This window comes from Larus michahellis, chromosome 1 (genome assembly GCF_964199755.1).
Source record: "Larus michahellis chromosome 1, bLarMic1.1, whole genome shotgun sequence".
NCBI lineage: Eukaryota > Metazoa > Chordata > Aves > Charadriiformes > Laridae > Larus > Larus michahellis.
Window position 1 is genome coordinate 122,946,419 of NC_133896.1, and position 23,275 is coordinate 122,969,693.

Here is a 23,275-nt window from a genome sequence, read left to right on the forward strand (position 1 = left end):
TTTATGGAAATACTTGTTGGAAGCTATGTAAACAATAAATGCTTGCTGCATATGTGCACAAACGTAGTCTATTGCAAAGGCTGTAACTGCAGTGCAAGCCTTAAACTTCTGACAAAGTACAAAAGTTTTTAAGTGGAATAACAGTAGAACTTAATGTAATTTTTCATTTCAGCTCAGCAACCAGTGAGTGAAAGAGGATTCTGGCTGCCAAGGCATATGGCTTTATTGTGCCATATACTTAGCTTCTGACTGACCATAGCAAGTAGTAGAACTGGAACTTTTGAACCCTGTTGTAATACTAAAAAGAAAAATAGCCAAGGTCTGGGCAATAGACTCTTACTGAAATGAAGACTAAGAGTACAACATTCTACCTAGACTACACTTCCGAATTCAAGAACCTGGCCAGAATGAAGCAAAAGCAGTGAAAGACTGAAAAAGAGCTCTGCAAATATCCACTCCAAAGATGAACTTTTAACTGATTAAATATGATCCACTTCTGTTGAAGGTCCTTAATTAATACTCCCAAACCAGAGGGTTAACTTGCAAACACAAATTGTCTTGAGGGAAAAAGTTTCAGGGATTACTTCAATCAGTACCAAAATGTGATAAAAGAGTTTAAAATGTATTTCCAGAATAGTTCCACACAAACTAATGAACTCAGGCTACAGCTAAAGTTGGTATACTCAGGCTGTGACACCTAGAGATTAATTTATCCTTGGTGAAATAGAGACAGTTTGGGTCTCTGTTTCTTGAGCATAATAGCCAGGGAAGCAGGACACTGAGAGCAAAGCTATTATCATTTAATTTTGAGTTTCGAGTTTGATGTGTACTTTCAGTTTGTCAAGCTAATATTATTACATAAAATCAGGAACATGACAGTGGCTGTGAAAGTAACATTCTACCAGCAAATTATCATATGCCACTAAGAGCAAGAGACATCCTTGAATAGATGAAGTTGTTTTGTACGGAGCAATAAGGATAGCGATAACTGTAATGTTTATTGCAGTTCAAAAATGTCTAATTTGAAATTCCTGGACTGCTAATTGGAGACCATCATTAGACAGAATGGATCACGTAGGATTGAAGAGAGCTTGAAAATATTTAGAGAAGACCGAAGTCCAGTCCAACCTCCAAAAGGAAATGCTTGCTGCAGAGATAACAAAATGATATCCTTATCATTGCTAGCTATTCATAGCTACCATTTGACTGAAATAACAAATTAAACATTATTGCTACCCAGATGTTGCCTACAGCTAAATTAGGCAGAAGGAAAATCTTCCTATAATTGCAAGAGCTGATGAACTTCTCTTTCAAATGACAAAATAACTAACGCTTAGCAGAAAGGGGCAGCTCCAGTCAAAGGCTGCTGCTGCTCAAATGATATGAACACTAGGACAAAGCAGCAACGATTTCAATATAATATGCCCCTTTAAATCTGTACCTTCCCTCCAACGGTAGCCAGCAGCAGATGCACAAGTGAAGAATACAGCAAGCATGTCTCCTCTTCTAGCGATCTACATCATAAGGATCTACATCGTAAGAGCATATGCCTCACAGCTCCAACGAAATATTCTCCCACGAAAGACAAGTACTCTTTTGACCTCAGTTCAAAACATTCCTGATATCAACTGTTCTCATTTAAAATAATGACAGAAGTATTTTAAAGGCAATAGTACAACTTTAACTGTTTTCAGGTATTTCTAACAAAACCTCAGGAATTCAAACAAGCAGCTCAAATATTTATGGCCATTTGCAGCTCATACTGCTTACGGTAACTTTGGGAAAGTGCCCCTCTCTCTATAAGAAGCAAAAAATAAGAATAAGCACTTGCTTTCAGCTACTGTATTTTCTTTTCCATCAGCTAATATATTGTACTAATATACCAACACATAAAACACAGTCAAAAAATTGCAAACTAATTAAACAACTTTTATCTCTGCAGCTGCTCTTCCTGTCAAGTAGCTGCGGTACATGAACTAATCAGAATACCAACAATTCCATTTCGGGAAGAAAAAAAGTGTATCTTCCAGACCATAAAAATGCATGGATAATTGCTTATTTTGTGTAATGAGTTCTAAAGTCAAAACATGCCATATGTATTTTTTTAACTTAAATCTTGAGAATTACGCATAAAGAACAACTATTTTTCCTTGCAAAAGAAATTCAGAACTATCTCCCGGAATTAATTTTCGTTGATTTTTGACTACATGGAAATGCTGGGACATGATCCCACAAAATAGTTCTCTCCATCTTAAAATTCAGAGGATCTTAAGATGTTTCTCAATTCCTAAAAGTTGTCTATATACAACAGATAGAGACCATCCAGACATAGCTTTTTAAAGCAGAGATGGTGATACACTTTCTCCAACTGAATATATTTTTTATAAACAATTTTTATAATGAGAACAATGGCCAATTACTTTTTTGCAAGTGTAACATCGAAAAGATAAGACAAATAGAAAAAAGAAAACATATGCATACTATTTGATAATACACACCGTATCCACAAATTCCCTTAACATTTTTATCTTAGCAAATAAGAATTGCTTCATCTTTATTTAGATTCTCTCTCTGAAGTCGTTAAAACACGGTATTCACTTTCTAGTAAGTCTATATTGAAGGGGAAGAAGCCGAACAAAAATCTAGATGCAGGTTGTTTGTCTGAAGAATGTTTTGAGACTCAGCAGTCTGTATACCCACTTCTAAAGACTTAAATTATTAAATAATCTATTGCTCTGTCTTCAAATCCTAGTTGTCACCATGTAAAAAAGTTGGAAATTTATTATGACACTACTACACTTAAACTGCAGCAGGGATTCTAATCCACATTAAAACAAGTAGGGACAGAGCGCACTAGTCTCTTCAATCCTGCTAACGTTCGGCTTTAACCATTATTTTATTCATACATTTATTCAGTTTTTATAAATTAAGAAGGATATTTTAAAGTGTTTTCTGAAGTATTTAAAATATTTCTTAAATAAGTTCAACTGTACAATTTAGAACGCACTTGAGAAACAATACACACTAGATAAGTAAAGTGATTCTCAATAACACAAGCTGCAAAAATCAAATGTTAATTACATCTTGGTGAAATGATCAGTCCAAAGTAGCACAGATTTTATAGCCAAAATTTTTAGATATGCATCATAATAACTTGCAGCTGTAGGGAATGCTAGAAAATGCAGTAACACAAGTTGGTTTCTATATGGTCAAGTCTTGCCCCTTACCTCTGTGTCTTCAGCTGTTACCCCATTCCCCTCTCTCCTCCCACACAGTGCCTGTCTTCTCTTTCATCTGGTATCAAACTAGATCCACTAGCTCTTCCTCCTGAGGTTTTTCTCTCTCAAAAAAGTTCTTACCCTCATCAGTCAAGGAGCATGCTTCAATTTACACACTAGATGAATAACTCAATCTCAACTTTTCTCAGTGCTGGAGTTCTCTAGGGCCAGTTGTCTTTTCTGGGACTGTGTCACTTTCATAATTTCTACTATATCATGCATTTATTAAGGAAGGGGTAAAGAAAGAAGATGATTTAATTTCTGAAACTTGAGGTTGCCAATATGGCTAATACAATAACCTTATATACAGACTTTTTAAAGATACACATATTAACACACACACACACACACTCTTATACAAGTGTGTACATATACATATATATTTAATTACATACAGACATAGTGCCATACTTGTCTAGTATGGAACAGATTATTGTAATAGTACAGAACTTTACCACAGTTATAGATCCTCTAGTGTTTGCACAAGGAAATGCTGGCACAGATAAAACGGTGACCAGGTGAAACTCTTAAAACTAAATCATGTAACCCTGTGAAGCACGGCTCTAAAATGTAACTGTAAGAATACAGGTTGCCCTGATGGCCTTGGCTACACAGCACATTTACAGAGGATACTTTTACTGACAGAAGAAAAGTACACATACCATGAAAACGGACAGAACAAGACTTACTCTGATTTTTTTTTTTTTTTTTTCTTATGAGAAAACCTTGCTTCAATATTCATGTAAATCCTTTGTAATTAATGTCACCACTACAATTGCCAAGTACAGTGATTTACTAAACTGGAACACATTCCACTTGTTGTGAAGACTGACTAAAACTCAAATAAAAAAAAGTTTTCGCATAAAGGTTGTAGTAGAAACTACAGCAAACTCTGATTTAAGCTAACAGCTGTTCTTTAACCAGCTTTTCACTACAAGAACTGCATAATGTCAGCCAGACAGTCACACGTCAAATTCCATTCTCACTGCACCTGGAATTTCAGGATTTCCTCAACATGTCAAAACCCCCAAATCATTTCTTAAAATGAACTGTCAAATGATAAATACAACAGAATCTGTAAGTCAGCCCATTCCCTATCAACTACTCACACAAGTCATACTTGAAAATGTTTGTGGTTTTGGGGTTTTTGGTTTTGGTTTGTTTTTGGGGTTTGTTTTTTTTTTTTTCTTCAGTCTTCATCTTTTTTGATGACAAACTCTGAGAATACTGGAATGTCTTTTAAATTAATGATAACTCTAATTAAACTCCCATCTTAATTTTCCAGAAAAAATTCAGCTTGATAAACAATAAGCTTTGTGTTGTGGACAATTTTTTTCCCGATAATATTATTGTGTAAGTGAATTGTCAAAGAATTGTTAAGAGTCAAAGAAATATATTCATAAGGACCCAATGTGGTAAATGCACTGTTTTGAAAACAGGTAAAGTTTGTGGTTTTATCTTTTTTGAAGAGTAATATAAGGAATCACTTTTATTTCCTCTCGGTTTACGTATTTTTATTCAACTTTTCCCTTGAATTAAAGTTTATAATCTTATCTCATCTAGCCATCATTTGTTTAAAAGTAAAGATACAAAAGAAGCACAAATTAAATTGTTAGATCACGCTTATAATGATTTCTCATTGTGGAAATGTATCGTCATTTCTGAGCAATGGTAACATGATAGCATCTCACAGGACTCCAGCTGATGCCAAGCCTGTTCTCATTTTCCCAGTCTCACTTACATAAATTAGCTACAGGCCTCACTGACAGACAGAGAATCTCAACTTTTTTATGTTTGGAAATACTCCACTTTTGTCAGATCTTTACCACTGAGGTCATACTAAACAAATGGATGCCAAATTGCCACGGATCTCCACAGCGTTTGTCACAAGTTATGGATTTTTGCTATCTAAAATCACCCATCTGCTCAAAGGCAGTACCCTGAACCCTGACTCCAAAACGTTTATCAGTTACAACTTTTGAGTGCTGAAACAAAATCCAAGACCAGTCACTTTAATTACAGCCTTCACATTAAGATAGAATGTGTGTCTGTGTTAGACACAGAGCCAACATGAATTTGGATTAGTCTGCCACTGTGGATTTTACTTTTTCAATTTAGATTCCTATTACAAACTCCAAGAAAAACTGAAACTAAGAAAACTTAGCCTCGCACGTTGGCTAGCAGTGCTTTATGCTGAGTGACCTATACTCAAGAAAGGGTACTCAACCATAACGCTATTCTCTATCATTTCAGGAGTGAAAAGTTAACAGAAGACGTCAACATCAAGCTCACAAATGTTTTAAATATATATTATATCAGCCATTCTGAAAGGATAATAAAATTATCCATTCTCTGCAGTACAGAAAGAACATGCCTGCTGAAGAAAGTGGTTGCGAAGTATCATGCACACTGACTTGAAGCAAGCCTTGAAACATGATAGAATACACTTCAATGAGTTACACTTTGGTCAGTTGCCAGCACATAATAATTTCATATCAGAGCTAGCTCTACAATAAGATTAAACGCTACTCAGTACAAAAGGCACTAACTTTTAGTTCTCACAGCAGCATAAAGACCCTTTTTATGGGGATTGCTATAAACAAGATATTTTCTTTCATTCCTCAAAGCTTCTTGCATTTTCCAAATGGTCGTCAAAAATGTTTATTGAATCAATACATAGTCAAAAAGTTGTTTACAAACCATAATGCAACATAAGTATGCTATTCATTATTATGTGCCTACAAATGTGGTTCATCGTTGTTTAACATAAACAGCACGCTTGCTGCTATCGTGCAAGAAGGAAAACACGTTTTTAACTAGAGAAGCGTAAAATAAAGGGAATGTTTGCCAGATTTCTCTTTCCCCATCCCCCAAATACGTGGTAAATATTCCCTGAAGATAAACAACAGAAAAGCAGAAGGTAGCTTTAGCAAGCACCTGGAATTACTTGGCTCCATATTTGCAGTCCCCTTCATCTCCCATCAAGATTTCTTAATTGAAAATGTTTTACCATATTTTGACACTACATACCATCAATTCCTGTGGAATTTAAAATGCAGTTTTAAAATTGAGGAAATATTATACAAGGCAGCCGCTGCAAACATGCAAATATATTTCAATGCAAAACTATATACAACACCCTATGCATAAAATGTTTTCCATCACTTATTTTTTACTTTACTGCGTGTTCTCTAAATCCAGCTCATAAGTGACCCCTAGTGGTAAAACACCTTCCCTCATCAAAGGAGCTGTAAAAAAAAGCCACCATTGATTGCATCCAGCTTTTGAGATTTTTAATAGAGATTCACAGTGATTTTAATATAATGCCAAGACTAATATAGCTCAGCTGGGCAGGTATGCTGATCAATACTGGAGTCTCACAGTGCTGGTGAATGCACTGAAAACATCTGCAGTGTGCCAGCCTTTCTTCACCAAACAGGTCGAGGGAAATGTCTGAAGAAACTTTCATGAGTGAACAAATTAAGAGGTAATTTAGCCTTCTGATACCTACAGGAGCCAGCGAGAGCAAAGCTCACCTGTCAGTCAGATCCTGAGCCTGGACTACTGAGTTAGTACCCAGGAAAAACAATCTCTATTGAACACTTTAATTTTGGCTCAAAAGTTAGTAAAAAAAAAAAACATTTATAGTTTCATAGTCATTTTGCACTATAACATTGGTTAAAAAATGCAGCCTCTGAGCAGAAAGCCAGGAAAGCCTAGTTTATTGTAACCGCTTCTCATAGTTTAAGTGCAACAGCCCTCATCGTCTTTTTCTCCAGGCCTTCTACGTACAGTTACTATTACTATTTCTATTACTATTTCCAGTATCTCCCACACCACCTCTTCCCTCTCTCTCCTTTCTCAACAGGGACAACTAAATGCTTCTCAGCAGCATAGGCAAAAGGGGTTTTTTTTAAGAACAAAACAATTTTCAAGGCAAGATATCAATTTAATGACCCTCACTGATTCAAGCAAGTTCTTTGTATCTGAAGAGAGCCAAGAAAAGACACTTCTTTCAGCCTCTGGAGAGGGAGGACTGCTCCCGTTTCCAGGCAGTGAGACCAGCAAGGCTCCAGTCAACAGCTGAGACCTGAAAATTCAGAAAGCGCTGCCCTTCCCTGCCCCTCTCTGTTATCTGGGGGTGGGGAGGTGTTATGAGAGGAAGGAGACCATTCAATACAACACTGATGTTCTTTCTCTGAGAGCAGTGTTCTGCTTCCCTTGTCATACTCTTATCACCCCTTTCAGCTACAGGGAAAAACATAGGTGTCAGGCAGTAAACCTACAGTTATCTGTTACTGTTCATATCATTGCAGCTCCCCATAAAAATCACCTATAGCAGCTATACATAGAACTGGTTATCACTCTACCACATCTACCCTGTACCTCTAGGCTCCCTTATGTCACTTCCCTGTGACACCGCATTCCTCCTTTCACAGTGACACATTCAGTCCCTCAAGAGTTTCTGCCTCTTTACTACCTCTTGCCCTGACAGCTGGGTGGAGAGCAGAAGAGGGTGGGCACTTCTGTCAAGAGCAGTGTTCAGGCAGACTGGCAGTCCCACTATCACCTCTTTATTGCCAGGCAAGACTGACAGGCTGCCTTGACATATAGCTAGCTTTGAAAAGCATCCTGTCCTGGACTGTATGTTATAAAGTTTGCTATAGAAACTCAGCTTCTTTTAAGCTTTTACCTCTACCAAACAGTTGGAACCCAAAAGTTTAAAGGTTTTACTGAAGAACTGGCAGATCTATTGGGCAACTACACTAATAAAGGTATGCAAAATAATAGAAGACTGAGGAGAACGAAGAAAGATGCACTAAAACATACTTATTCCACCTCTGTCTACTACACGACTGTATGACAAGTTTTACAGAACTGAGGTGCAAGACGAAATACCACTGAGAAACAAGAACCAGTATCTTGGTTTCCATCTGCAGATTTTCTTCTCTTCCTCTTTCTACCCATCCTCACTCATGCTGCACCTTCCCTCAAGTCCCATACATCATCCTTCCTCTCTATGCTAGAAAGGGTAAGGACAGAAAAGAGAGGAGCATCCCTCAATGACTCCATTAAATTACCAGAGATTAAGAAATTACCCTGTGCTTGGTAAGCCACAGTAACTGAACATAATCATTCTCTTAGCCATTCACAAGTCTGAAGTAAAACACATTAGCTTAAAATCTCTACAATTGATTCTGCCATGCTATTGAGGTCTCTCTTCTTATGCCCAGTGCTCATGGAGCTGGTACCCAAAAAGCCCTACGCAGCCTAAGCCCTGGCCTTTTTCCATGCTGAATCTGCGGAGGATTTAGCTGGGAAACTTCTCGCCTCTGAAAGCGGGCACAAACCAGGAATCTCCAGGGGCTCAGACCTCAGTTAGGGTGGTATTAGCTCTCAGAAGAATGGCTTTCTGCTATCCTCTGGCCAAGGGAGTTCTCAAGTGTCAATGCAGAAGACAGTCCCTATGTACCTTCATTATCTTGAATGCTGATGGAGAAAAAAAAAAACAAACCCACAACAAAACCCCAGCTACTGACTGTCAATAACCATCCCACCTCAGAGGGCCATTCCTTTCAGAATCACTCACTTAAACACCAGCAAACAGTAGGGACTATTATTAGAATGCAGACATTGATACAGAGAGCTTTCCAATGAATGACAACACTGAAACAGTTTTGGTTTGCAATCAGTGTGACCACTCTGGGTTTGAAAGTTTTGTTATAAAGAAACAGAAGTTAATTTGAGGTAATTTGAGGAGGGAAAGGGAAGAATACAAAACAAAGAAAAGCACACTCACTCACACACACACACCCCCCCGCACGTGCAACTCAAAGCCTTGCAAGCCAACAAATAACTTCGAATTTATTATGGGAAACAAAAACCCCAAACACATGGAGTTAAATTACAAATACTTATACTTTATAGTACTCTCTTATCAGTCCTTGGGTTATTTCACAGATAAATTCTTCAGAAAGCCAAGGAAGAGAAAAAGCATACTACCTGTCAGAACACAAATTGTTCGCCAAATGCACTGCATTGCCTAACCAAACTAGTAGAAACACAGCTTTTAACAGCAAAAAGAGTTCCACACATGGCATACATTAAATCCATTTCCCAAAAAGAATAAGCTGTTCCAGCAAATACACATTTTTACTGGTACAGATGCATTTACATTGCTGTATCTACTTTTTTTTTTTCCTGAAGCAACTTTGCCATAAAAGACATTTTCATTCCTAGCCAAGAGACAAACTGGAAAAGCTTTCAAGTACAAAGATTTCTGGCAACAATGCACTGTCCTTTTGAAATAACACATACAATACGTTAACAAAAGTAAAAAAGTGTTAGAGAGAAATTTTTTATCAGTGATCAACAGGATCCTTTCAGATCACTCACAGAGTGTGCTTTTCATTCAACATTTTTCTCAGCTCTCGGGTTACTTCAGAGCTACAGTAAATCTCCTTTTTGGAATAAATACTTACAAAGGGCTCTTGCTTTTTGTCCTACTGGCTAAAAAGGCAGGGACGCTGCTTATGCTTTGTGGATGGTAGGAGAAAATAAACAAGTTCCTATTTTGTACATTTTACATTTTTGGTTCACTTTTAAGCATGAAAACTTGCACAGCAACAGAAATAAAGCTTTGGAGCTTCAGTATAACTATACCTGATTTTAGCACTGGGAATTTTTAAAAAACACTGAAGTTTCACAGTTGATTCTCAAGTTCTACAATACACATTAATATGCATGGAAATATTTCAGAAACAATTGTCTCAAAATGTACCCTGAAATCTAGGCTCTATATAGCGTTAGCTGAGAGTTCAGATTTCTCAAACTCAAAGAAAGATTTAATCAGGACAAAGTAACTTCATACTCTCTTTGCTGACATAATGGACCAGGAATTTAAAAACAGCTGATGCCATCACAGAATCAAAACTGCAGCTCCAGACATGTAAACTTAGTCCGACTGAATTCTGACTGTGCTGCAGCGTACTGAGTTATTCAAACACACAAAGTTGTCTTCGCACTGCATTACCCTTGTGAGCACACTATTCTGTATCTCAAAGAGACCTTTAAAGGAAAGTTTGTAATTCAAGAAGTATGTTCAATCATACTTTTTAATTATTCTTTCTGCCTCCAATAAACATGAGCTAAAACCCCCAACTTCAACCTTCAGCCAATATGTTTGTATTGGCTGTTTATTATTCTGGAAGAACACACTATTTAAAAGATGGTTACTAGCTGAGCCGAAGTAATGAAGACTGATTATATTTCATCATTTGGCCACCATCCATTTGGAAGATATTGAAAAAAGTGACTCAGCCTAACAAGTTAGTAGTGAAGTTTAAGAGGCTTCAGATCAGCAAATCTGTGGGTGTAACATACTTCCTAATGGAAATAATCACTATTCTGACAAATCTCTCTCATTCTTCAAGGAATGAATTCTTGTTTTGAAACCTAGAAGATGTTATGCTGAAACTTATGGCAACATAATACAATCCTAGTCTTTATGTCTGAAAAATTATCCTTTAAGATGGCCATGCAAAAGAGTTAATATTTGAGCATTTAAAGGCAAAGCTGCAGAAAAAAATGAGATCTCTATGCTTGAAGCTGCCACTGAACATATGGGTGCGAAACAGCAGGCTTACAGTGTTCACCATTTGTTTCAACATTTTGACTTCACCCTGCACCGCAGTGACACAGAATTTTCTTTTTACGACAATGTACAAGTCTACAATTCGCTTAGCTGCTTTACACCGATCAAGGAAAGAGAAAAAGGTACTGCCTTTCAGTATCAATACTTGTCTCTAAAATTACATTTAACACCAACAAGTTGTGTAGATTTAACCAAACCTTTAACCAGCAAGTAACCTGCCTTTCATATTATATTGCTCTTGGTTCAAACACTGCCTTCATTGTCGTTGTAGCACTGCATCAACATAATACGTTCCCAGTTAACTGAATTTTAAAATGTCCATATGTGTGTATCTGAAGCAAACCATACTTGCAAGCCTTACTGTAAAAAGTCTCATGATGAAAGAGTTGCCTTAAGTGCTGTTACTTTCCAGGCCCCCTACCTTATACTCTATTTACAAGAAAGGAGATCAGGAATGAAAAGTGCACAATGTCATAGCAATCATTCAACGCCAACAGCAGCAAGCACTAGCTGAGGATTGACTAGCATAATTCTACATAGTAAGATCTAGATCTCCTAACAGATGGGCATTATCATCCATTATACAGATATTAGACCTTTTATTTGAATTTGAAACCATAATATTACCAGAATTTCAATTTCAGACTGGTAGAGCCTGTCAACATTTTAGGAAAAAGCCAGGTGAACAAAATAAACACAGAAGAAAAAAGACAAGAAAAAAAAGAAAAAAAAAGAGTAAAACTGAAAATCCCTGAGACACAGATTCCTGGTAGTCACAGCAGTAACTGCACCACACACACAAATTTAATAAATCATATTTTCTAGTTTGACATCTCAATCTAACATTTTAACTTTCTACTGAGAACTAACCTAGTGTTTTGTTATCCCAACAGTCGTAACAATGTCATCTAATTTCCACTGTTTAGAAAGATTTTCAACAGCTAAAAGTAAACGAGATTCAGTGCCTATTTAGCACAACCTCCAACAACTTGAACACAGCACAGCTGGAAATCTCTACCTGTTTTAGAACAGTACCAGCAGCATAAGCCTAGTCTGGCTAAACCATATACAGTCAACATATCACTTTTTTTAAAAGCTTGACCATTCTGTTCCTAATGTATTTTTCTTGAGTGATAAAATGTTAATTGTGTAATTTTCAACTTAATTACTGTCAAGGTTTAAATACTTCTTCCCAAGTCTCCTACATTGCACCCTAAACTAAAATTTTCTTTTCATATCCCAAAGCAAAAGGTGCATTACAAAGTTCAGAACTCCTCATGAATTATTAACATCTGCCTTTCCAAGTCTTTTTTCAAAGAAAAGGTTACTACTTTCAAATTTAATTATATGTAAGTTAGTTATAACTTTGCTTATTTCTTCATACATCAAAATAGCCCCCAGTTTTTATTATACATAAACTTAAAAAAAAAAAGTAATAGATAACATATATGAAATCCTGGACACAAAGTCAAAATTCAATTCTTCTCCCCAGAATTAGCTGTCTTTTTTTTTTTTTAAAGGAGTTAAAATAAATTGTTTCCCCAAATTCTACAGTTACACTGATTTTCAGAAAGCTAATGCCAGTTCTGCTCATATTTTATTGGCTTTTTTTTAATCCATGTAGTAAAACCGTGATTTTTAAGATACATGATAACCATATAAACTGGAAACCAAAACTTCAAAATGTGAATCCTAAGGAGAAAAAAAAAAAAAAGAAAAAGCCAATTGTCATGCCTCGAGCCTCAAAAGCAGCTAAAAATTACATTACAAAAGGCACCTTCCAAAAATCAGAGAGTAAACAGGAAGATCTAGAAGTCTTAATAATCAAATTGATACCAATCAGCATAATAGATTTGATGAGATTATTAAGAGCATTGCAACAATGATTCAAAAAGACAAATTATTCAGGAATGGCAGACAGAGGAAAAGACAGCAGAAGCTATTTATTCATATAATAAAGCTGAGTAACTTTTATTTTCTACCATAATGTAATAGAAAACAGGACTGATGAAAGTTCTGAAATTATAAAGGAGGAAAGGCGGATAGGGAAGAGAAACGAAGGAAATCAAATGGAACAAGGTACAGCTCTACTGCAAATTGAAGTTTACAGACCAGAAAGAAAAAACTGACTAAACTAGCACTTTCAATTTAGAGAATTAAAAATAGATTAAAAAAAAATTCAACATTTTTTCTTAGCAGAGTAGAAAATGCAGAACAAAATCAATTATTTCTTTTTCCACATAAGCAAAAGGAGCTTGTAGTTTCTAAAATTAACTAGAAAAATCTGACCAGGTTGGTTCTACCAGTGGGTTTTAAACATAACGGTACAGATGCAACCTCCAGTTTGTGAGAGGGAATCATAAGTGAACTCCCAACTCTTAGAAACAAGGATAAGAGCATTTGCCATTTTTGCCTAAATATTTAGTACCGGCAACTGCTAATAGGACATTGAGCTTGCCTGATCACCAGTTGACTCATTATGGCATTTCTTATTACAAGGAAGCATAAGAAAATCATCCAAAACCCACTTGCTGTCAATTAGCATTACTTGGATAAACTCTCAGGGAAAGAATACACTATCCAATACTCCCCCAGTAACCTGTACTGGACGAGCTATCCATACAAATAGTGACCCAAAAAAGGAAGGAAGTTAGTGAGTACTAAAGCTTGCAAGACAGTTTTCCTCCATCTCTGTTTCCAGTAGTCATTCTGATCTTAAACACGTTTAAGTAATTCCTCAAATTATTCACCTGCCAGATACATTTCTGGTATGTCCTTGCTCTCTAGGGAAGTAAAAAGACCTATGTAAAACATGACATACGGAGAAAAACAACGTTAGAAAGCTCAGCTATTACATACTCCTTATTTATTTTAATATGCTATCTCTTCATTATTAACGGTAGTTTTTACACACAAGTTGCAACTTCCTTTCACAGAATATTCTGGAAGTATGTCATGACTAAGCCATAAGACATTGAAACAATTACTACACACGTAAGCACAGGAAAACTGTCATTTAAAAAATCCTGTGGAAAAACAACATTAGAAAACTAATTTTAGTATAAACTTAAAGTATACAGTACACATTGCAAAAATATATTTAATAAATGGCCTGCAACCTGTAATATGCCACTAGATGGCAAGTTTGGACAGAAATTAGCTAAATTTTTTTATTCATGGTATGTTTGAAAATTGCAAGTGCATAGGAAAGAAACAATCATCAAAAAAGAGTGAAGGAAAAGAACAAAAAAAGGAAGAGTTCAGTAAGGTCCTAATCTTCTCTATAGAGCACATTTAGCATTAGTGAGAAGGGCTGAATGGCTTTTAGTTTTGTTTCCACATCTGTCACACAAAGAGATAATCAATTCTTATGTATTTACTGCTCACAGACAGGGAAGAACTCATTTCAAATTTGGTCACCGCCAGCAGCATTGGCTGTAGCAACCACGAGAATCCAAGATCTGGAGGAAGGCTGAGAAGAGAAACAGCAGTTTGGTCTTGAGAAAGCAGACTTTAGCTTATGCAAGGAATTGCTAGATAGGATTCCTTCGAAAGCAACCACAAAGGGGTTAGGGGTATGCAACACAGCCATAGGAAGAGGACGAAGAAGCTGGGTTCATTCAGTTTGTCAAAAAAAAGGCTAAGGAGTGATTTAAAAAACAACCTGCAACCACTTACGAGAGTTAAAAGAATGACAGAGCCAAATGCTCCTCAGTAGTACCGGATAATATAATAAACCATGAACAGCCATAAACTGCAGTTTGAGAGGTTCAGGCTGGGCATCAGGACAAGAATTCACTAGAATAGTACAACAGCACTGGAATAGATTGCACAGACAGGTTGTAACAAGCACCCTTGGAGGTTTTCAAGATTCAACCAAAGGGCATGGCTGACCTGACCTAGTGCTGGTAAACAGCCTTGCTTCACGCAGATGGCTGGATAGAAGGACTTCCAATAGTTTTTTCACCACTGTAAAGTAGAGATGGATCTGGCAGGGTTTGGCACACAATCAATCCGGGGTAATAAAAAAAAAACAACAAACAACCACCTCTGCATTTTGCCCAATTTTGATCAACTGTTACATCCAATCCAAGTTGCTATATGAGGGCATTACTTAATGCACCAGTAGAAAGTTTTGGCAGCATCTCCAGAGACATAGAAAACAAACACAGATTTGTATTTACAGATACACCTATTAAGAGTATTTTAGTCAGTTTTTCTGGACCTGCTACTGACCTGCCTGCCATACAATTAAGTCATGTTTCACATATTCCCAATCTATAAGGTGTGCAATACTTAGCACAGCCACCTTCCAGATTAATAAACAGTGTTTTGAAAAGTAAAATCTAAATCTAAAATATCAGCCAAGTTATTTTAAAACGTTCAGCTGTAACATGTCACCCTGTTTACTGATTGATCCTGTAGCCAAAAAAGGGTGTATCTTATATGATACTGCTGGAAACAGGCATCCAAGGACAAGTTTCTATAGTTGAGTTCCGACAGACATCTCATTTCTGTGCTACTGATACAGAAAAGGAACAGGAATCAGACAAGCATGCTAAAAGCAAGTAGTGACAGTGCTATATGGGTTGGAAACAACCATCTCAAAGAGCCTGAGTAGCCTGTATTCCTTTTTAAACACCTACTGCTTCACCCCTTCAGATCAATACAATATGGTTCTCGTGTATTTGAAGTCATGTTTAAAAGTTAAAATTAATGCTTTATATATTCTTCACAGTTCTCCATAGCAATGTCTCAAATTGAGGAGTTCAGAATAGTCAGCTGATTATTTGAGTTACAAGAAGCTATTCTATTTCCAGGAAACATTACAACATCCTCAGGAATAAAGCTCTTCATTGTGTAATCACACACTCTTCCCTATTCACTCAGGTCTTTCAGTTTTGGTCTGACACACCATGGGTTTCATCTTTTGTTGACAGCCTGTACAGAACTTTCTACCTCATTTTAAAATAAAAACAAATCCTGGCTTTTCAATCAGTTCTTTCTGTAGCTTACCACAGCCTTGTGTTTCAATATTGCAGAAGCATGCAAATAAGCATAAAAGTTCTTAAATATAGAAAATATATTTTAAGAGTTAACCCTGTACAATTTCCCCACGCTTGAATTCAAAACTACTACTAGGAGGTAACAAAATAGCAACAGAGCAGAAATGAAACTTTTTGCTTACCTGTAATACATATGTAAGCCTCTCCAAACAAAAATACCACATAAGAAACAAGATGTATTTAAGTGAACACTGAATTTGTCTTCTAAGCTAAATTTCAACTATCTGAAATGTAAGCAGAAGCCTTACCTCATCAGAAGAGAGGAGGTATATAGGTGTTAACATAGGAATTTCACTTAATTCACAACTCAGGCCAAGTGACATCAGGATCTCCTTGAGAACTTCATATCTCTTGGTATTGCTTATCTTAAGCAAATTGAAATCCTCTTCAGTTTGGACATCCATAGAATTGATATCCAATTCCAAGTGTGCCTGGAAGGATATGTGCAAAGGGAATAAAAAAAAATTATTTTGTTGGTAGTACACATTTTAGTGTGGCAGAGAGAGATAAGCACAACAGTTCCAAAAGTAGCTTTGTCCTGACTGTGGTTGCTGAACTATCCAGCGTTACTAGTGCAATTTAAGAGTTTATCATGTCTTCATCATATCTACAAGTAATGCTTTATCATGCTAATTAACTAGGGAATACCTATATATTTATAGTTTCCAATTCAGGGATCACAGTTGTCAGTACACTACAATTTTCTCTGAAACTTACACAAAATATCCCTTCTTAATAAATTGGCCTTCTCCCGAAGGACTTGTTCAAACTTCTACTTACTAACTTAAACTTCTCCTTCTGCTAGTAACCTAGAATCAACAGCAATAGTGGTCAAATTCTGGCTTGTACAAGAGCAGAAGTACACTAACATTGAAAGAGCTTTATCAGAGGTTGCACAAAATATGTAGAACTCCGTCTGAGCAAGTCCCTACTATGTCACATGTATGAAGTTGCAATCAGTGCAGATACAGAAATGCTTCTGTCTGAAATAGAACTAAGAACCCTAGAATACCACTTTGTAGAGAATCACTTCTCAGGGCTGAAGCAGATGCTTAAAAGTAGAAATGAAACACAGAAGAAAAAAAAATAAATCCCTTCTAGACCTCTTTATTGGTTTGGGGGTTTGTGGCATTTTTTTGTGGCTTTTTGTTTGTTTTGTTTTTTACATAAGTATTCCAAGATATTTAGAAGCCTTTGTACCCTACTACATGCACATTCGTTTCATGAAAATCACAAGCTATTGTCTTTGTTTATCATTCAAATATGCGAAATTGGAGAAGTGTTCTTCATCTTTCATATATGTTCTACTTCATTGAGATTCAGGGAAATATGCTAAAATGAGGAGGGGGAGAAACAGAAGAGTACAGAAAAAAGGGAAACAATAAGTCTGTGACAGAATATTTAATGGCTGATGTCACTGTCAGTCCCCTGAAGAGAAAACAATAAGACTTTTCAAATACAGACTGGAAGTCATTTAAAATTATAAAATGACACACTAATCCTTTTAATCTGATTTTTGAAGCTATACTGTAGTGCCTTTTTTCTAGGGAAAACCTCTGCAGTATTAAGTTTTACTACAGCAGAAGTGTCAATTTAAAGGGTACAGCAAAGCAGGTTTTACCATGGAACTTGCAGAAATGGATAGCAACAGTATCTAATCAATTTTCTAGTACAAGCATACAACACATGGGTGGCAAAGCTTCCTACAGAAAGCTATAAACATGCTACTATGTTTATAGAGTTTCCAACAAACTAGCAGATTTAATCTGATAAACTGGTAAGAGACAAAACACTTCTAAGAAACCCGATGAATATTTCTGAATTACGTAATCGCTAGAAGAGTATATGCTACCTGATACACAAGCAGTTAAATTTGAGTGCTCTGGGCTCCTGAGAAAGTTCTCCTATAACTTAAATAGTGGTAGAAAATAGGTCCTAGAATCTTGCATAAAGTTTGTTCAGCTGTGTCTCAATTATATTCCTCATCATGCTTTCCTCCATGTGCTGCTTGAAAGCAAAGGCAGAGAAAGGGAAGCAATATAATTGTGAACAGCCATGCGAAAAAGAAAATGTTTACCTCTGCTCCTACTGCAGCTAACTCAAAATGTGCGAGTTGCCTTCAGGCTCACTTTAAAAGTCTTAGTAAGAAGTGGCTGCAGTCTCTCTGTCATAGCATAGGTTATACACCCAGGTACATGCATACTTCTGGGGCACAGGCTTCTTTTATAAACTTAATGGTACCTCTTATCAACCTTTCCAGCACTCAAAACTTTAGCAAGATACCTGTGAATATTCAAATAATCAGTGACCGACATTTACCTTTAACACAGCCATGGAAGCTTCCTCACCCATGATCCAAGAAGACAGAGAGTAACAATAACAAAAAAAATTATGAATACTCAAACTTATCTGTTATTTAATTTCTTTAGGGGGTGTGGGTTTTGTTTGGCTGTTGGTTTGGTTTTGTTTATCTGTTTGTTTTAAACAGAGATCACAATACCATAACACTGGAGAAGTATCTATTTGTTGGGATATTATTCTTAAGTGGAATGAATAAGATTCTGACACATACTATACTGTCCAACTTCTGTCCCTGACATGCTCCGAGCTATTTGTTAGGTGCAGAATGTTGAACATTTAAAAGTTTAAAGCCTGAAGGAAGACCTGGGAAACAAAAAAGCAAGTTTGCCGTAGACTAGATTCTCTCCTCCCCCACCCACCCACAAAAAAATTAGGAGTGTATATTACTGACTGAAAACATACACACTTTCAGAAAACAAAAAACAAGTTTTAAAATTTTAATTTTGATTGTAAATAGAAAAAATGCATTCCAGTTGAATCAAGGGCATTTTTAAGTGACAGAACAGGAAGGCCAACATCATGAACCTAACATCCATCCAGAAATTAGCCTTAATCAAAACACTGCTAAGGAAACCATGAAATGGTTTGCTTCATTCACAACACTAAGATATAAACAGAATGTAACTGAGAAAACGGTAGTGACACCAGCAAAAAAAGAACCAACAGACCTAAATCAACAGTAGTATTTCAGTGCAGTCAGAGACTAACCCTTATTGTGTAGTTACTTGCTTAAGCAAAAATTGTACAGCAGTTTTTTCCTAGACAAGGTATGCAACAAGTAACAGAGGCTGGGACTCTCATTCACTGGTTAAATTTCCAGAAGTGCTGGCTACCTTAACCTTAAACCTTAAGAGATGTCTTTTGAGTTTCTTGCAAGGTTTATTTTACATCCTCTCCTGACTCTCTGTTTCACCATAGTTCATATTTCTGTAAGGATGTCTCTTTTTTATCTTGTCAGTATAAGCTTTCACCTCGAGTCCAACAACTCTGGTCTTCCTGTTCCCACCTCTCAAAAATCTGCAAAATGCACGCTTGCATCACTGCAAAACTTCTAGCAGGCACAAAAGGATAGCTCTGCTCTTGAAGATGTTTGCTTACTATGCAAGTCTGCTCTCTGCTACTCACTGTGATCTTGCATGATCTACATGTGCACGGCTATGCGGTGAAAACATGGAAGTGGAATGGCAGTGACAATTTTCTATCATTCTTTAAGCTTCCTGAGGATCAAGTGAAAACCGTTCTGCATTTGGAGTCTTTGTACCAAGACAACCATCTATACCTCCCCTTGACAAGCATCCCAAAGAGCATGCAATGGGAACAAGTGAACTTTTTTTAGCATACCACAACATCATGTAGCAAGGAGCAAATGAATGCTCCTGCATACACAGTACCTGAGAAAGAATGGCTTCTCCTCCGCTGTCTCCATAAGTCAGACGAACAATAACTATATCTTTATCAGCATTATTTAATCGACTCAATGTCTTCACTTTGCTGGTATCTTCCTTCATCACTTCCTCAAAAATACAGCCACTGACCAAAAGATTTAACTTAATTTCAGTGCTGTCCATTTTAGAGACCACTAATTCATGAACAGTCTTCTTCAGTTTGTTTTTTCTCTTTATTTGTATGCCATCAAATGTAAAAGATGAAGAAAACCCTAGAATCTTTCCACCTGTAGATAAAAACTTCATAAATTTTTTGTGGTTCTCCTCAGAAATAGGCTCCTCTGTGGCAATGATCAACAGCAGTGAATTATCAATCCATGGATCTTTCAGAACTTGCTCCTCACGGAGCTGGTAGATGGTATAGCTGTCAGCATCAATGCATTCCTGAAGGATTGATTTTACCTGTTCAAATTCCACTTTTGCAGTTTCAGAGCCAAGATAAATCAATACATTAGGGGGCTTTCCAGCAAGGTTTACTCTCTTTATTCCTCTTGCTAGACAGTCATCATTCTTCTCTTCCAGTTTGCTATTGCAATCATCAGAAAGTTCTGGAATGTTTTCTGCAGAGGCAAATCTGACCGATTCAATGGTACTGTTTTCAAGTTCCAGGCATTCATGACAACTGGAAAGATGCAAGTGATGATGGTCTCCAGAACCTATCTCCTTGTCAGACAGACTGTTGGATTCATCTTCATGGTCACTTTCTTTCTCTAGCTTGGATTTCTCCCCTTCACCTTGTCCTGCAGACTCACCTACTCCTGCTTTAACAGCAGTCCCAGAAGTAGCAGTTTCATCCATTTGCATACTGCTTGTACTTTGCTCTTTTACAGATGGTGCCACCTGCGCCAACTCCTTCAGAGTAGATTCCTGTAAATGGACAGCTGGAAGAGTTAAAGAATAAAAAAAATGGGGTTATCAAACTGATATTAAGAGAGATATGACTATCACTACTAGAGTGGGATTCAGATTTAATTTCAGTATAAATCATCTATAATAGCAAGAATTTCACTTGTTCTACACACCAAATCCTAACCCATCCTCCCCCAAACATAATAAATTTGCACTCATAAGACAAGTAATTTACTCTAATGACTCTTTGTTTCAGGAAAGTCTGACTGAGTGGGCAACACTTGATGTTTACAAGGCACATTTAAACAAACTAACATTTATTGTGAGTGCAAAAGTATTTCCACAAAAGTAAAACATGACAGGTACTGTACATAATGCAGATGTGTTCTTAACAGAACAACAGCCTATGGGTGAGAAGGTGAGGAAGTTCTCATAAATGCATCACCTTGTCAGCTTGTTATTTTTCCTGTCCCTCTGTCCCCAGCAAAGGACAAAATGAAGCAAGGGAAGTACCTTTGGAAAAATACTCGTCTCCTAAGGAGGGCAAGGTGGAAAATTGTTTGCTGCTATTTTGCAACAAACTATTTTGAAATAAGCTAATAGAGTGATTATATTGGGTAAGATGGAGACATCGAACCATATCTCTCACATTGCTGAAGCCTGCAGATAAAAGTTTGGCACAAGTAAAAGGGAATAAAAAAAAATCTGAACTGCTTCCAGTCTGCAGAAATACCCATCAACAGCAACACTTGGGAGCTAAGAATCCAACGGAAAAATAGCAAATAGGAAGAATTGTTAAACCTTCCTCTTTCTCCCCTCAAAAAGGATGGAAATGCAAAGATTAAAAAAAAAAATTGGCAGATAAAAGTGAGAAAAGAAGAGCAAAGAGGATTATTGTCAGCATGAAACTTGCAGAGCAAACTCAGAAAGAGGAGATTAAAAATACTCTTCTTAGGGTTATTTTTTTTTTAGCTGCTGAGCAATGAAAATATTTCAAATCAAAGTCTACAAAATTTTACTGAATCCCTCTCCACTCGCACTAGGCCAAATAAAATGACTATGTTTTTGTTTCTCATTTCACATAGAAAGTCAGTGAGAAACTTGACTAACAAAATAGTCAACTGGCACACAATACACCAGATCCAAGTTCAACCACTTTCTTCGCTTAACAACACCTGCATTCCCTTGAAACTATATCCCCTTTGCCTAGCTTGGAGCAGAAATTTCAAGCAAGATTTTTTCACATCCTAGGAGAATTTCACAGCTACCAGTCTATATGCAATTCCATGAACAGCCTCAATCAGCCTGTTCTCCTGGAGCAGTTCTAACATGCACACAGTACCTGAAGTAAAATGATCCAGAAAACATTCTGAAAAGTAAAATACTCTCGGGGCACTCTCACAGCTTGCATTCCCTTCTTGTGTGAGCATTTTTACAGAACAGCACCAAGAGACAGAATTTCACATTTGTGAGCATATTCCTACCCTCTTGCACCCTAGCTAGCTGTTCTTGATTTTGCCATTCCCTGACTTCTGCCAATGAACTATGATCTACATAAAAAAACCCAAACAAATAAACAAACTAAAAAAAAACACCACCAAACACAAGAAAACAAACAAAAAAACCACCAACCCCGTTTAACCCCCTTTTTTCTCTGGGGGTTTGAGGGGAGAGGGGAGGGGGCAGGGAAGATTTTTTTTGTAGCCCAAATTATTCTATGTGACCCACAGTTTTATCAACATAGCTGAGAAAATGCAGCTAGGCAGGAAGAAATTAGACTGTTGCTGAACAAAAAAAAAAAGTGTGGCTCTACTTCCCCAAGAGCCCACTACTCTACAATACCCAACAGACTACGTATTATGGCCCTTTTAGAACAGTGCTGGAAAAAAGAAGTTCAAATCTCATGCAGGAAAAAGAGGTGAAGCTTGGAATTCCCACAGCCCAGACAATTCTATTTAAGAATGGTGTTACAAGTGCAATCATGACTACTTCCTTCTCTCTGCGGGATTAGCCATGAACCTCCCTGCCTTAGCTGAAACTATTAAACTAACGAGAATGCAATGGCTCATAGTTTTGATATCATTAAAATCACCCCCCAAAGAAATAAACCATACACCACAATTTCAAAATTCAATTAGCAATGACACCACCCTCGTTCCCCTGGTTATCCCTCTCCCTGTTTAGGAAGCATCTATGAGCTCCTCTCTCAGTGATTTAAAGGATTAAGATGTTCAAGTTACAGCAATTGTTCTCAACCTATGTTTAGCATTGAATACACTTTTGTTTAAAATCTGAAAAAAGAAAACATTTGCCTAAAACCTTCTGTATTGTTTTTTCAAATAGATTAGTTAATCTAACAGACAAGACTTGTCTAACTTCACTTTTCTGACGTTTATACATTCAGACATATTGGATAGTCAAGAGGTCTCTTCATACTAAGGTTAATTATTGGCAGTAGCTTATGAGGCATTAAAGAAAGTGAGGGGTTTATTCCAAATATCTTTTGAACCATTTTTCTGTTTCTTCTGTTGTTGCATTTGTAAGATATTCTCTGAAGAGAGAAACTCACTCAAAACAGTGGTCTAGCTTTTCACGGATCTCTATATTTGACAGTATTCAGTA

The 23,275-nt window shown here is 36.8% G+C and overlaps 1 protein-coding gene across 3 annotated transcripts in view; it reads right to left on the reverse strand.

The window, feature by feature from the left end:
- HLCS (holocarboxylase synthetase) overlaps window positions 1-23,275 on the reverse strand; it is a 126,487-nt gene that overhangs the window by 93,366 nt on the left and 9,846 nt on the right. For all 3 annotated transcript variants that reach the window (XM_074601872.1, XM_074601865.1, XM_074601881.1), the window contains exons 4-5: window positions 19,751-20,685; window positions 16,247-16,429 (exon numbers count right to left, since the gene is read on the reverse strand). In XM_074601872.1, coding sequence (XP_074457973.1) covers window positions 16,247-16,429; window positions 19,751-20,685 — 1,118 coding nt within the window. The remainder of the gene's footprint in view (window positions 1-16,246; window positions 16,430-19,750; window positions 20,686-23,275) is intronic.